The sequence below is a fragment of the Protopterus annectens genome, chromosome 3.part0 (genome assembly GCF_019279795.1).
Source record: "Protopterus annectens isolate FY-2018-M chromosome 3.part0, PAN1.0, whole genome shotgun sequence".
In the NCBI taxonomy this organism is placed as follows: Eukaryota; Metazoa; Chordata; order Ceratodontiformes; family Protopteridae; genus Protopterus; species Protopterus annectens.
This window is the reverse complement of record NC_056731.1, coordinates 788,283,631-788,296,105: the sequence shown is the minus strand read 5'-3', so window position 1 is coordinate 788,296,105 and position 12,475 is coordinate 788,283,631. Positions and strand designations below refer to the sequence as shown.

General features: G+C 46.3%; 1 protein-coding gene across 1 annotated transcript in view; it reads right to left on the bottom strand.

Moving 5' to 3' along the window:
* TRIP13 (thyroid hormone receptor interactor 13) overlaps positions 1-12,475 on the bottom strand; it is a 1,214,790-nt gene that overhangs the window by 290,681 nt on the left and 911,634 nt on the right. The window contains exon 11 of the mRNA XM_044065139.1: positions 2,101-2,254. Within this exon, the coding sequence (XP_043921074.1) occupies positions 2,101-2,254 (154 nt within the window). The remainder of the gene's footprint in view (positions 1-2,100; positions 2,255-12,475) is intronic.

Sequence of the window (12,475 nt, the reverse complement as noted above, 5' to 3'; positions counted from 1 at the left end):
ACCAGAGGTAAGAAGGAAGGGAGGGGCCTATTATCAACGATGGTAAATCGAGAGAATACCAAAAGGGAAAAGATATAACACTCACACTCAAGAAAAAAGCACAGTAATCAGGAAAAACTACCTTATCAACAAGTTTAAAGAAGAGAACAAGCCTTAATAAGGTATTTATGAAGAAGAAATTAGCACTTAGCTTGAGAGCATAGGTGACACATCCTAAAACTCTATGCGGCAAATGAGATCTGAAGGGAAGAGAGGCACTATGGGTAGCCTTAGGTCGAGAGTTTCTGGCTGTCGCGAGCTTGATACAATGGCCAAGTCAGTTCCGAGGATGGAACTGAAACCCAACAGTCAAGAATGAATGAAGATTGACAACATCAGATCAACAAATTCCTACCAACTACTGCATCAATAAGACCCCACTCTCCAGTGAGTCTGTGATTAGGAACTTGGGCACCTTGGTTGATGGCTCCTTCTTCAGTCATCACGTACTAACTGTAGTCAGAAAATCCTTCTGTACCTCACAATCACATATGGCATCTCCTCTAAGACCAAGGAAGTTAATGCTCCCTGTACTCTGCCTTGGTTGGACCTATCATATAATATAATCCAAACTTTGGAATAAATCTTATTAGAAGCATCAAAAATTCAAAAGACTACAACGGTTCTTAACAAAATGGAACTTGGGCCTCAAAAATCTTAATTATTACGAAAGGCTGGAATCCCTATTCTTGTACTCCATGTCATATAGGCTCTTGAGGAGAGACCTGTGCCTAGCCTTCTATGCTCTCAGGGACCCTATTATCCAAGACTGCTTCTTGTTTGATATATCATATAGTGTAGCCAACATTAAAACCACTCTGGTGACATAAAGTTATAAAGCCCTGACTACAGCCAAGCCCACCCTGGGTTAAATTACAGTCTCAAAATGGCTACAGAGTGGCAGGGGAGGGATTGGTGTATCTTAGGGGGTAGGCAGTTATCTGGGCACTCATTGAGATGATTCCTGATGGAGGCTGTGGACATCTCACTGGGGGGGGGGGGGGGGTTGTTGTCCACAGAAGGGTAAGGGTGGTAGGCCTGGCTGAGCTAACGTAGAAGTGGGATGATACGTTGAACACCCACCTGTCACATGCATTCACAAAGGACATTGGAGGAGTAAAGGGGGTATGCTTAAAGTATTAAAAAAGGGGGGGGGGGACACTAGGCATATAGTGATGGCCAAGACACCCGCAACACTATTAGGTTCCATAACTGGCTCCAGCTATACTGGAGTTGGTTCAGGGATTACAGAGAAGCTGGTATGAACTTGGGGCACAGGGAAGGAAGGCTAAAGGGTGACATGTGATAGCATAAACAAAAACAGTGTAACCAACACAAGAAAGCCATAAAAGATGAAAGCAACGCCCACCTTCACCTCTCCCTTTATGGTAAGCCACAGGGGACTGTGCATGGCCTGTAATATGCTGAAGACAGAGCACTAATAAACTAGCAAGTAAGGTAATTACACCATTTAAAAGTTGGAGTAGTTAGGGATAATACAGAAAGGTGTACATGTGACATCCACAAGAGAAGACAGTTGAGCCATCTAGAAGATTCTGGGGTAAGATATCCATTGGCCTTTACTCATGAAGTTCCCAGCAACTACAGAAGCCTCTGAATGTTTCAAACACTATTCTTATATCTATCTATAAATGGTCTGTTTGTGTCTTTCAGCTTTCCCGTTTAGGGGTCGCCACAGCGGAACTCCGGTCCGCTAATGATTGGTAGTGTATTTTTACATACCGGGTTACCAGCCCTGACGCACAACCTTCAACGAAGGCACGCCCCATTCACGTATGCCTCCACACAGAAGACGTTCTAGCTGAGAATCGAACGGGACAACTTCTTGCTATGAGGCGACAACGCTACTGCAGCACCACTATAATATTGACGAAAAGATTGCTACATTTTTTATACTATAATATCTTCTAAAAGAAAATGTCAAGTCTTATCTTCAACAGAATTTTCCTAGTAATATGTTTCAGTTAACACATTTCAGTTTTTTTTTTTATAATTTCATATCCTTAAATCCGTCACCTTGTAGTATAAACAATTGTTTACCCTCATCAGCTCTTCAATACAGGAGAGGTAGATCTTGAAGATTGCCGCAGGAGCTGGTGGACCTATATACTGTTTTATGTCTGCTCTGTCCACAAAAGCCACATCTATTTTCTCTGTGATGTTTGATGTAGTTAAGATGACAACATTGGAATACCTAGAAAAATCAAGAATACCTTAACTGTAATTTAACAAGCAAAGCAACTACAGTACAAATACAATAAAAAAAAAAACTAGTGCGCCAAACGTCCGCACTAACACAGAGGGACAACATGACCTCAGTATGCGGTGCTGCAGAAAGTAACGTTGCACAAGTCCTATTTACCTGTAGCAGTAAATGTTTGGATTTCACAAAACCTCACTGGCATATGGGTTGTGTGTGCCTGCAGAAACTCACACTGGCAACTTTCCAGAGCTCAGAATCCTCTTTTCTGACTCTGTGATTGGACTGGCTAAGCCCCTCTCATCAGGGGAATCCTAACCCCTGTCTCAGAAAGTCAGTTATTCAGCCTTTTACTGAAAAGAAGGATGAACCATGAAGGACCAGATGCAACAGCTACCTGAAACTAACCAATCCATAGCCCCAAAACATCAACACAAACAACTAAAGCCAACGAACAACACAAGAAGTTTGGATACCATTGAACTATATACAAAATAAGGGGAGGGAGAACTGCCACTGGGGCAGTGTGAAACCCAAACATTTACTGTTACAGGCAAGCAGAACTTCTGCAAGTGTATTATGTTAATCATTCACACTGTCTCAGTGGCATATGGGTATATTCCCAAAGCTTACCCTACTTGGGAGAAGGAAGGATAAGGATCCAAGATCCCCTGGAGAATGGTCCTTGCAAAGGCTGCTATGTAACTTGAGAAAGAATCCAGTTTGTAGTGTTCTGTAAAGGTATGAAAAGAGGCCCAGTTTGCTGCCTCTAGAATGCTTCTCGAGTTCACTCCTTTCCAATATGACAGTGAAAAGGATAAGTCTCTGGTGGAATGGGCATTAACCTTTGCCCGAAACTGATTTATCATGATGGGGGAGTAACAAAAAATAACAGAGGACAACCCCAATGAGCAATCGTTTGCTAAGACACAGGCTAACCCTCTGGGCCACAGGATAGAAAATAAACAGATGTTCCGCTTTCCTGAAAGGATCAGGTCTGTCAAGGTAGTACCTGAGCTCCTTGTGCACATCAAAGGTATGCAGAATCTTTCCTGCTTCTTTTTAGGAACAGGAAAGAAAACAGGGAGATTGACGACTTGAGCTTTTGGCATGAAAGAGTCTAAAACAACCCCGCCCTTGGGAAAAATCAGACAAAGTTGGCCCACCATGACAACCTGCAATTCAGAGACTCACCCTGCAGATGTGACAGCAATAAACAAAACACTTTACTAAGTGATGAACTTTAAATCTGCCTGAAAGGCAAGTTCAAAAAGAGAGAAGGTCAATTTTTCAAGAACAAAGTTGAGATCTCAATGAGAAAGAGTTTACTTTCAACAGGGGTCTCAAGTGCAACACTTCTTTCAAAAACTGATCACAAAAAGAGATGAAAGATGGAGATCCATGGGCAGAAAAGATGAGATGGTGGTAAGATGCATCTTGATATATGCATAAGATAAGCCACTGTTGAGTAGCTCACAAAAGTATTTAAAAAAACAGTGCAGGGAACTCCATATCTGGCCCTCTGGCACTGGTTAGGCACCATTTAGAAAACCTCCTTCACTTGTAAACATAAGCTTTTCTAGTTGTAGGTTTTCTTGTCTCCTTCAATACCTGCCGCACATCCTCATAGACCAAGTGCCTAAAAGGTATCAAGACAGAATCACCTAGGCTTGTCAGTAGTAAATACTCTGAGTTGTGGTTCGCTAATCACCCCTGACACTGTGAGAGCAGATCCAGAAACTTTGGAAGATTGTGGTAATTTGACTTTGGCCAATTACATTAAAAGGGAGAACCAACTTTGCCTGGGCCAAATGGGGATCAATGGTCTTTGGTAATTCTTTTTGAATCTTCAGAAGTACCTTAGGTATTTTGGGAAAGGGTGGAAATGTATAAAAAAATTCCTGTTCAAGGGAATGAGACCGGATCTGTCCTCCAAGCATGGTGGCAGGGATGTCTCAAACAGAATTTTTCCAACTGTTTTGAAAGTTTTTGAAAGCAGGTGTACAGAACTATTTGAAATATTCCCCACATATAGACCAAATCTTGGCAGACCTCTTTCCTGTGTTTCCAGTCGTGAGTGCCCGTCCAGGATATACTTAGTCTGTCTTTCCACTAGGTTTTGCTCTGATGGGATTGCATGAGGGGTGAAGTGCCAGAGAATGCTGTAAGGCTAGTTCGCAGGCCATCACTGCCAACCAGGAAAAAAGGGTATGACCTTGCACTCCCTTGTCCAGGCACCACATGACTGTGGTGTTGTCTGTCATTAATAAAAGGGATCCTGGAGACCACAAGTGAAGAGCTTTTACGGTCTGAATCACCACTAACATTTACTTGATGTTTATTTTATGTACTTTACAGAGTTCAAAGGACCACATTCACCTTGCACTTGAACTCCCCTGGACACTGTTCCCCATGAAAAATCTGACAGATCTGTCTGGAGTGATTAAACTGGAGTCTGGAAGGAGAAGGGTCAGTATGGATTGAGAGACATCTGATCCCTCCAGCACTGAAACTCTTATTTCAAAAAATCCAGCACTGGTACCTGAAACGCCAAAGAAAGCAGGTGCTGGGTTCAACAATTTTTTTTTTTTTTTTAGGTACAATTGAATCTTTTATATGTGGGGTCTGGCCTGTGATGTCATGAGGATCATTGATGCCATGAGACTAGAATTTTAAGAATTCTCTTGCAGAGACAGCTTCTTGAAGAGATAAATCCTTGAAAATGTTCTGAACAGTCATGACGTTGTCTTCTGGTAGAACGGCCATACATAGTCTATGTCCATCATGGACCCCAGAGAGACAATTCTTTGTGAGGGTGTGAGACAGGACATTTGTAGGTACAATTTGAGGTTGAAAGCAACTGGCGTGTGATACTTATCGCTCAAGTGTAAAGTCACCATGAAATAGTGGTCTGGAAGAAGGGATAGGACTGTCTGCAGGCTTAGCATTTTCAATTTAGGTATTGTCTGCACCAGAATCCCCATGACAATCTGCAGCATTAGACTGATCTCTAGAGAAAGTAGCCCCACAGTCATTCTGAATAGGTGCACAGCCTCAGAGATTAGTGGACTGTAAAACAAAAATACACTACAGGACAAAATATCTGGGGACAGATACCCTGGACCTCTCCTTTCCTGCACCTAAAGGGTTTCATACTCCTGTAACTACACCAGGTACTGGAACAGCCCTGAAGGATGTGTCTGACCCATGTACCACAGAGGACTGCAGGCTCACACCAGAGGGTAATGGTTAAAAAGGTAAGTGGTCTGCATAAGACAACAAAAGAGTAACAAACTGTAAGCTGAGGCATGTTTTTGTTGATTTTTTCTTTTTAGGTGAAAATGGATTTGATTGGGGGGGGGCCGTATCAGGATCTGTTAAGCTGGGGGGACACCAGTCAGAATAATGCACTGACACTGTTAAGGGCTAACGGCAGCAATAACTTTAAATATAAACTATGCCCCACACAGCAAAGAGGGCTAAACCACATAAAATATAGTAAAACAGTTTCAATTATGCTAAGCCTAACTCTACAGCCTGCACAGTGTAGAAAACGGCATACAGCCACAGTACCACGTAAAATTCACTTGTCCAGATAGTGACAAAAAAATCAAGTATATGCCCTTCAATCAAAAATAGACCTTTTAAAACAGCATATATAAACATTTACTTAGAAATTCACTTATCAGAAATGAAAACATTTCCACAAAAACTAAAAGAAATCCTGATTTTATTTCAAATTAAACAAGAAAAATGTCTATAGCAGTGTTAAATCAGTAGTAAACATTATAAAAATGAACAAAAAAAAAGCTTAAAAAAATGCAACATTTTCCTGTCAGAATTTCGTACTGAAACAAACAGATACAAGGAATAAAGTATTCAACTGACACCACAGAATTCTAAGTTATGTACTTACCATAACTTGGCATCTGTGTTGTCCTCCTTCATTCCTTGTCATGGTTGGGTCACAGATCCGACCCTCGGATCCAACTTGGCCATCATTCTTACAGACTAGGATCCAGGTCTCGAGCTCCTCCCTCTTCCCATAATGCTCTGTCCTCTACCTAACCTCCTCAGATCAAGTTTGCTGACTAAATCCCTGACAGTGCTTAGAAAAGATAGAAAGAATTAAGAAACAGATGTTCAAAGCAGGAACACCAGGTTTCTGAACAGTTCTCCCATAGGTCTTCTAGAACACCGCGTAGGGGGATGGCTGGGAGGGAAGGTGAGGAGAATGAAAGAGGACAACACAAATACCAAGTTATGGCAAGTATATAGCTTATAAATCTGTTGTCCTTTTCATTCTTCCTCGCGGTTGGGTTAGCATCCCCAGCTATACAACTCCTGGGTGACCTCAAGGTAGGATATGCTGGAGCACTGCAGAACCAAAGGAAACCCTGCTCCTGGAAACAATGTCCAATTTCTAATGCATAATAAAGGTATGAGCTTTCGACCAAGTGGCTGCAGCACAAATATCATTTATCGAAGCCCTGAAAGAAAAGGCAGACGATGGAGACAAAGGCCTAGCTAAATGGGCTTTTAGGAGATGAGGCAAGCATAGTCCATTTTGGCATAAATCAAATAAATGCAGTCTGTTATCCATTTAGCAAGAATAACTTTAGACACCGCCTGACCTAGGCGGCTTGCCAAAAAGGACAGAAATAGTTGATCTGATTTTCGACAATGTTTTGTTCTAAGATAAAAGCGTAACTGCCTATGAACATCAAGCAAATGCAACATATGTTCTCCGTGTTAGAGAAATTTGGGACGAAAACTGGCAACTGTATGGACTAATTGAGTTTAGATACCATGGCTACCTTGCGCATGAAAGAAGGATTAGTATGAAGGGACTCTCTATCTTTATGGAAAAGGATGTAAGGAAATTTAGATGACAGCGTCTGGACTTCCATGACCCTTTTTGCTGAAGTAATGGTGACAAGAAAGACAGTCCGCCAAGAAAGAAACTTTAAGTCACAGTCACTAGCTGGTTCAAAACAGCATTGTAGGACAACAGTAATATTCTATGGTATCCCCCCCCTCTTGTAGAAGGAAGTAGCAGACCATATTGATGGCTCCCCTATTGCAGAAGGAAGTAGCAGTTCACAAAAACTAATAAGTCAAAAAAAGAGCCATATAGATGATCGAGTGGACTACTGAGGATAATTAGAAGTTATATACTCACCATAACGTTCCATCTGAGTAGGTACTTCATTTGTCTGCAACCTGTGGGTCTCGGATCCGACCGGCAGCTTTCCAAGCTTCAAGATCCGAGCTCCTAGCTCCTCCCCTCTACCCACAATCCCCTGTCACCACCACACTACCTCAGATCGGTTTTGCTGTATCACCTGAAAAACCTGTAATAAACAGGTTCAGATATTCTCAAGAATCAAATGATCCTAGAAACCCGATACAGGTTAGGGGGATGGTTGCAGACAAATGAAGTACCTACTCAGATGGAACCTTACGAACGTCTTTGGTCCTGTGCAGGTAAAAACGCAACTGTCTATGTACATCTAGTGTATGCAACATGTATTCGCCCTTATTTTGAAATTTTTTGAAAAACACTGGCAGATTGATAGTCTGATTGATATTTGCCACAGATGCCACTTTTGGTAAAAAAAGACGGGTTAGTCCTGAGAGACACTCTGTCATTGTGAAAAATAAGATAGGGAGGTTTCATGCACAAAGCTTGGAGCTCTGAAACCCTTTTAGCAGAAGTTATGGCTACCAAGAATGCTGTTTTCCAGGACAGAAATTTAAGGGGTACAGAAGCTGCAGGTTCAAAAGGAGGTTTTGTTAAGGCTTGCAGAACAAAGGTTAAGTCCCAAGGGAGAGTCACGGATTTCACCAGTGGCTTGAGAAGGAAAACGCCACGCAAGAATGTCTTACACAATTTTGTAGACGCTAGAGATCCTAATCCGTCTTCCACATGAAAATGGGATATTGCTGCCAACTGTACTTTTACCGTTGATGCACTGGCCCTTGTTCAAATATCATGGACAAAAAATCCAAGACTGTAGGAATCGGAACAGTAAAAGGGTTGAGACCCTGGTTGTTAGCCCAGATAGAAAATCGTTTCCACTTGCTATTATAGATTTTCCTGGTGGAAAGTTTATGAGCCGCTACCAGAATAGTTTTCACTGGTGATGAGATACCGGGAGTCCTTGCCATTAGTGGAACTGGATCAACCAAGCCGCGAGCTTGAGATTTACCAGGTTCGGTGTTGGGCACCCCATTGGGTGCGATATCAGATCTGGAATGGGATGCAGGATTAAAGGGGAGGAGAGACTGTGAAACCGCAGGTATGGAAACCAGATTTGACGAGGCCAGAATGGGGCTATGAGGATAATTTTGCTCCCCAACCATGCGGCTTTCTGAATGAACTTCGCCATGAGTGGAAGCGGGGGGTAAGCATAGAGTAGACCGGGAAGCCAAGCATGAATCACAGCGTCTCTGGGGCTCTCCCCTTCTGGGAGAAGAATTGCGAAGAACTCGCTGCATTTTATGTTTTGGGGGGGTAGCAAAAAGATCGCAGCAAGGCCAACCCCACTTGTGGAAAATTTCCTTCGCAACTTTCGGATTGAGAGACCACTCGTAAGGACTGAGAATTACTCGACTCAATTTGTCCGCCAGAATGTTGGATCATCCTGGAATGTGCGTTGCTATCAGAAAGCGGTTGGTGGATATCTCCCATTCCCAAACTCTCATGGCTTCTCGACAAAGAGGGTAGGATCTGGTTCCCCCTTGTTTGTTTATATACCAGACCACTGACATATTGTCTGTCTGTATTGCAATGGTTCCTAGAGGTAGAAGGTCTTGGAGAGCCTGCAATGCTAGAAACACCGCCCTCATCTCCAGAACATTTATGTGCAAGGCGGTCTCCGACAAGGTCCACGTACCTTGGATGTTTCTGCCCAAACAATGCCCCCCCCCCCACCTTAGGCGAGAAGCATCCGTGGTTAACGTGGCCTGGGGAGGGGGAATCACAAAGGGTCTCCCTTGCCTGAGTTCTGGGGAGTGAAGCCACCGAAGGAGGGATTCCCTGCAAACCCTGCTAACGGGGATGGGAGTGTTCAATGGGTGGAGTAACAGTGACCATTGAACTTGGAGTGTCCACTGTAATATACGCATCCTTAGGCGAGCATGGAGAGAGAGGCCGATAGCCGCTGCCATCGAGCCTAGTGCTCTCAGGACTAACTCCGCCGGCGGAGCTTTGGTGCGAAGAAGAGCCAAAACTTGGAGTGAGAGGCTGGACAGCCTGTCCGAGGTCAAGAAGGCCCGAGAAGATCAGGAATCTAGCCTGGCTCCTATGAAATCTAATGCTTGCAGAGGATGAAAAAAAGACTTCGGTATGTTGACTGAAATGCCCAAGCTGTCGGCAAGAGACAGAACATAGTCTCTCGCGGTACAAAGTTGATGCCTGTTGGTTGCTGTGAGGAGCCAGTCATCTAGGTACGGAAAAGACCCTTATGCCCTGAAGCCTCAGGTGGGCCGCAACCACTGCCATTACTTTGGTGAACACCCTGGGGGCTGAGGTGAGTCTGAACGGAAGGACCCTGAACTGGTAATGACTAGCCCCTAGCTGGAAACGGAGGAACCTCCTGGACCATCTGTCCATTAGAATGTGGTAGTATGCGTCCTTGAGGTCTATAGAGCACATCCAGTCGTTCTCCTGCATTAATGGGAGAATAGATTGTAGAGTGACCATCCGGAACTTTTCTTTGGGGACAAACATGTTCAGGGCGGACAAGTCTAGAATGGGCCTGAGGTCCCCCATCTTTTTTGGCACTAAAAAGAACCTTGAGTAGTAACCCGATCCGGAATGGTCTGGGGGGACCCGCTGGATGACTCTTTTTCCTAAAAAATTTGAAATCTCTACGGTCGCCGCCTCTCTTTGATTGGGTAGGACATCAGGGAGGCGACCACCTGAGGGAGGGTGAAATAGGAAGGGAATTTTGTAGCCTCTGGATATAATTCGGAGCACCCATCGATCGCCCGTGATGGACTCCCACATTGACAGGTGCTTCGTTAAACGCCCCCCGACTGCCTCCAGAGCTGGACAGTCGGGTAAGCCCTCAGGGCTGCTGCGCGGGTCTCTCGGAGAAAGGCTCCCTAGACCCGAAGTTACGTGGTCCCCCTTTGCCTCTGGGCCGGCGTCCACCCTGCCCCCCACTGCCTCTGGATAGGATTGCTGAGACTTGCGGAACCAGAGCTTCTTTTGCCCCCTCTGATTCCTTGAGAAGGAACGTTGGGGGCTCGAGAAGCAGACTCCGACGGCAGACAGCATCTTCCTGTCCTTCTCGCTTTGGACTAGTGTATCGCGTACGGTCTTGCCAAAAAGTGAAGAGCCGTCAAAGGGTGCGCTCGCGAAGGACGCCTTGAAAGGTTCTGCGAAATTACAAAGGCGGAGCCAGGCGTGGCATCGCAAGACAACACCTGCCCCGCTGGCCCTTGCAACTCCCTCTGTAGCATAAGACAGTAGCCGCATGGACGAATTTGAAATGGACTTGAGAGTGGCTATACGAGTCGAGAACACAGTTTTGTCCTCGACCGACATGGACTCTGGTGGAGCTGCAGTGTATTCCTTGATCAAATCCCGTTGCAGCCTGATGACATGCGCCATATAATTCAGCGCCCTCACAGAGAAGGTTGCTGAAGCAAAGGTCCACTTCCCTATACGGTCCAGCGCCCGGGACTCCTTGTCCGGCGGGTGGACCGTGGAGCTCTCCTGGGAGAGTTCTCTCTTAGTGGCAGCAGACACCAACATGGCATCAACTGGAGACCCTTTGGCCCAAGCCTGCCTATCTGAAGGGGGGCTAAGGATTTTATCCGGCCGGCGTGGGATAGGCTCCACTGTGTCGGGTTCTTGCCAAGCCCTGGTAGTCAGGAGATCTACCAGGGGATCTGCCGGTGGGGACACCCAGGAGGTAGATGGGCCCGCTTCAAACGCCTCCAGAAATACGGACTCATCCGAGGAAGGTTTTTGGGCAGACCACCCTCCCCTAATACGCAACATTTCCATGATGTCTCCAAAAGAGACATCCTCGGGGGGGGTGACCTTGGGGAACCGTCCCTTTCCTCTAAGTCCGTATCTGTGGTGACGGATTCGGGGGAGTCCATGTGCCTCCTTTTACACGTCCGTTTACGAGGTACCTCCTCTGTGGGACTATCAGAAGAGGGCTCGTCAACGGCCTCTTGTTCCTCCGAGGGAACCAACTGGAGGATCTGAGCAGGCTGTCCCGATGGAAGGATGATGGAAGGTAGACCCGTATGCAGTGAGGGAGCAGAAGGATCCAAAGCCCGAGTTGGGGACCTGGAGGACCTCGACAGTACCCTCTCCACTACCTTGAATGCCGAGGGAGAACTACTCTCTTCCGGCCCCGAGAGCATTCTCCTCGGCTCCGAGATAGGGATCGGGGTCGGAGCCGAAGCCATCGGATCCGAAAGGGAGGTGCTCTCCGACATAGGAGGCGCCGAAGATGCACCCACTCCCACGGATCCAACGCCCGGCCCACGGCCCCGAGAGCTTGGATCCGAGATACTCGAGGGTATGGTCGGCGTCGAGAAGGCTTGGGCCACCGGCGCCGACAAAACCCCGGCTCCGAAAGGGCCTGGATCCAAAGACTCCAAAACCCGGATCTGGGTTGAAGAAGGAGAAATCGGGGCAAATATTGAAGCTGCACTCCCCCCCTGTGGGGGGGGGGGGAGGCAGGAGCACCCCCATCTGCATTTGGGTCTGCAGAAACCGACACATCATCCTGTCCATATTGGCGTCGGAGAGAGACCTAGTAGATCTAGAGGAGGTCGTAGAGGCGGGCCTGGAAGGCCGCCTCGACGACCTCGAGGATGATAGGAGCTCCTCCTCCGGACAGAAGGAAGGGGATCGGAGCCAAGAAGGAGATGGTCCAGACACCCTCGGAGGTGATTTAACAGTCTTCGATGGCGGAGCTGAGGGATGAGGCTCAGCTCGCCTCTTGTGTCTGTACTTCTCCCTGTGCTTTTCCCTAGAAGGAGAAGACTGAACTTCCCTCGTACTCAAGGCAACAGTGGGAGGTTGAGTCCCAGCCTGAGTCGAGGGAATCAGGGGTGCCGAAGCTACCTGGGCAGCCTGCACCTTGGAGGGAGAGGAGGAAGAGGCCTCCTCTGGGGGAAGCCTGTTCCTCCTGTCCCTCACAGCCCGGGGGTTGAAGACTGCGCAAACCTGGCAGTCTGAAG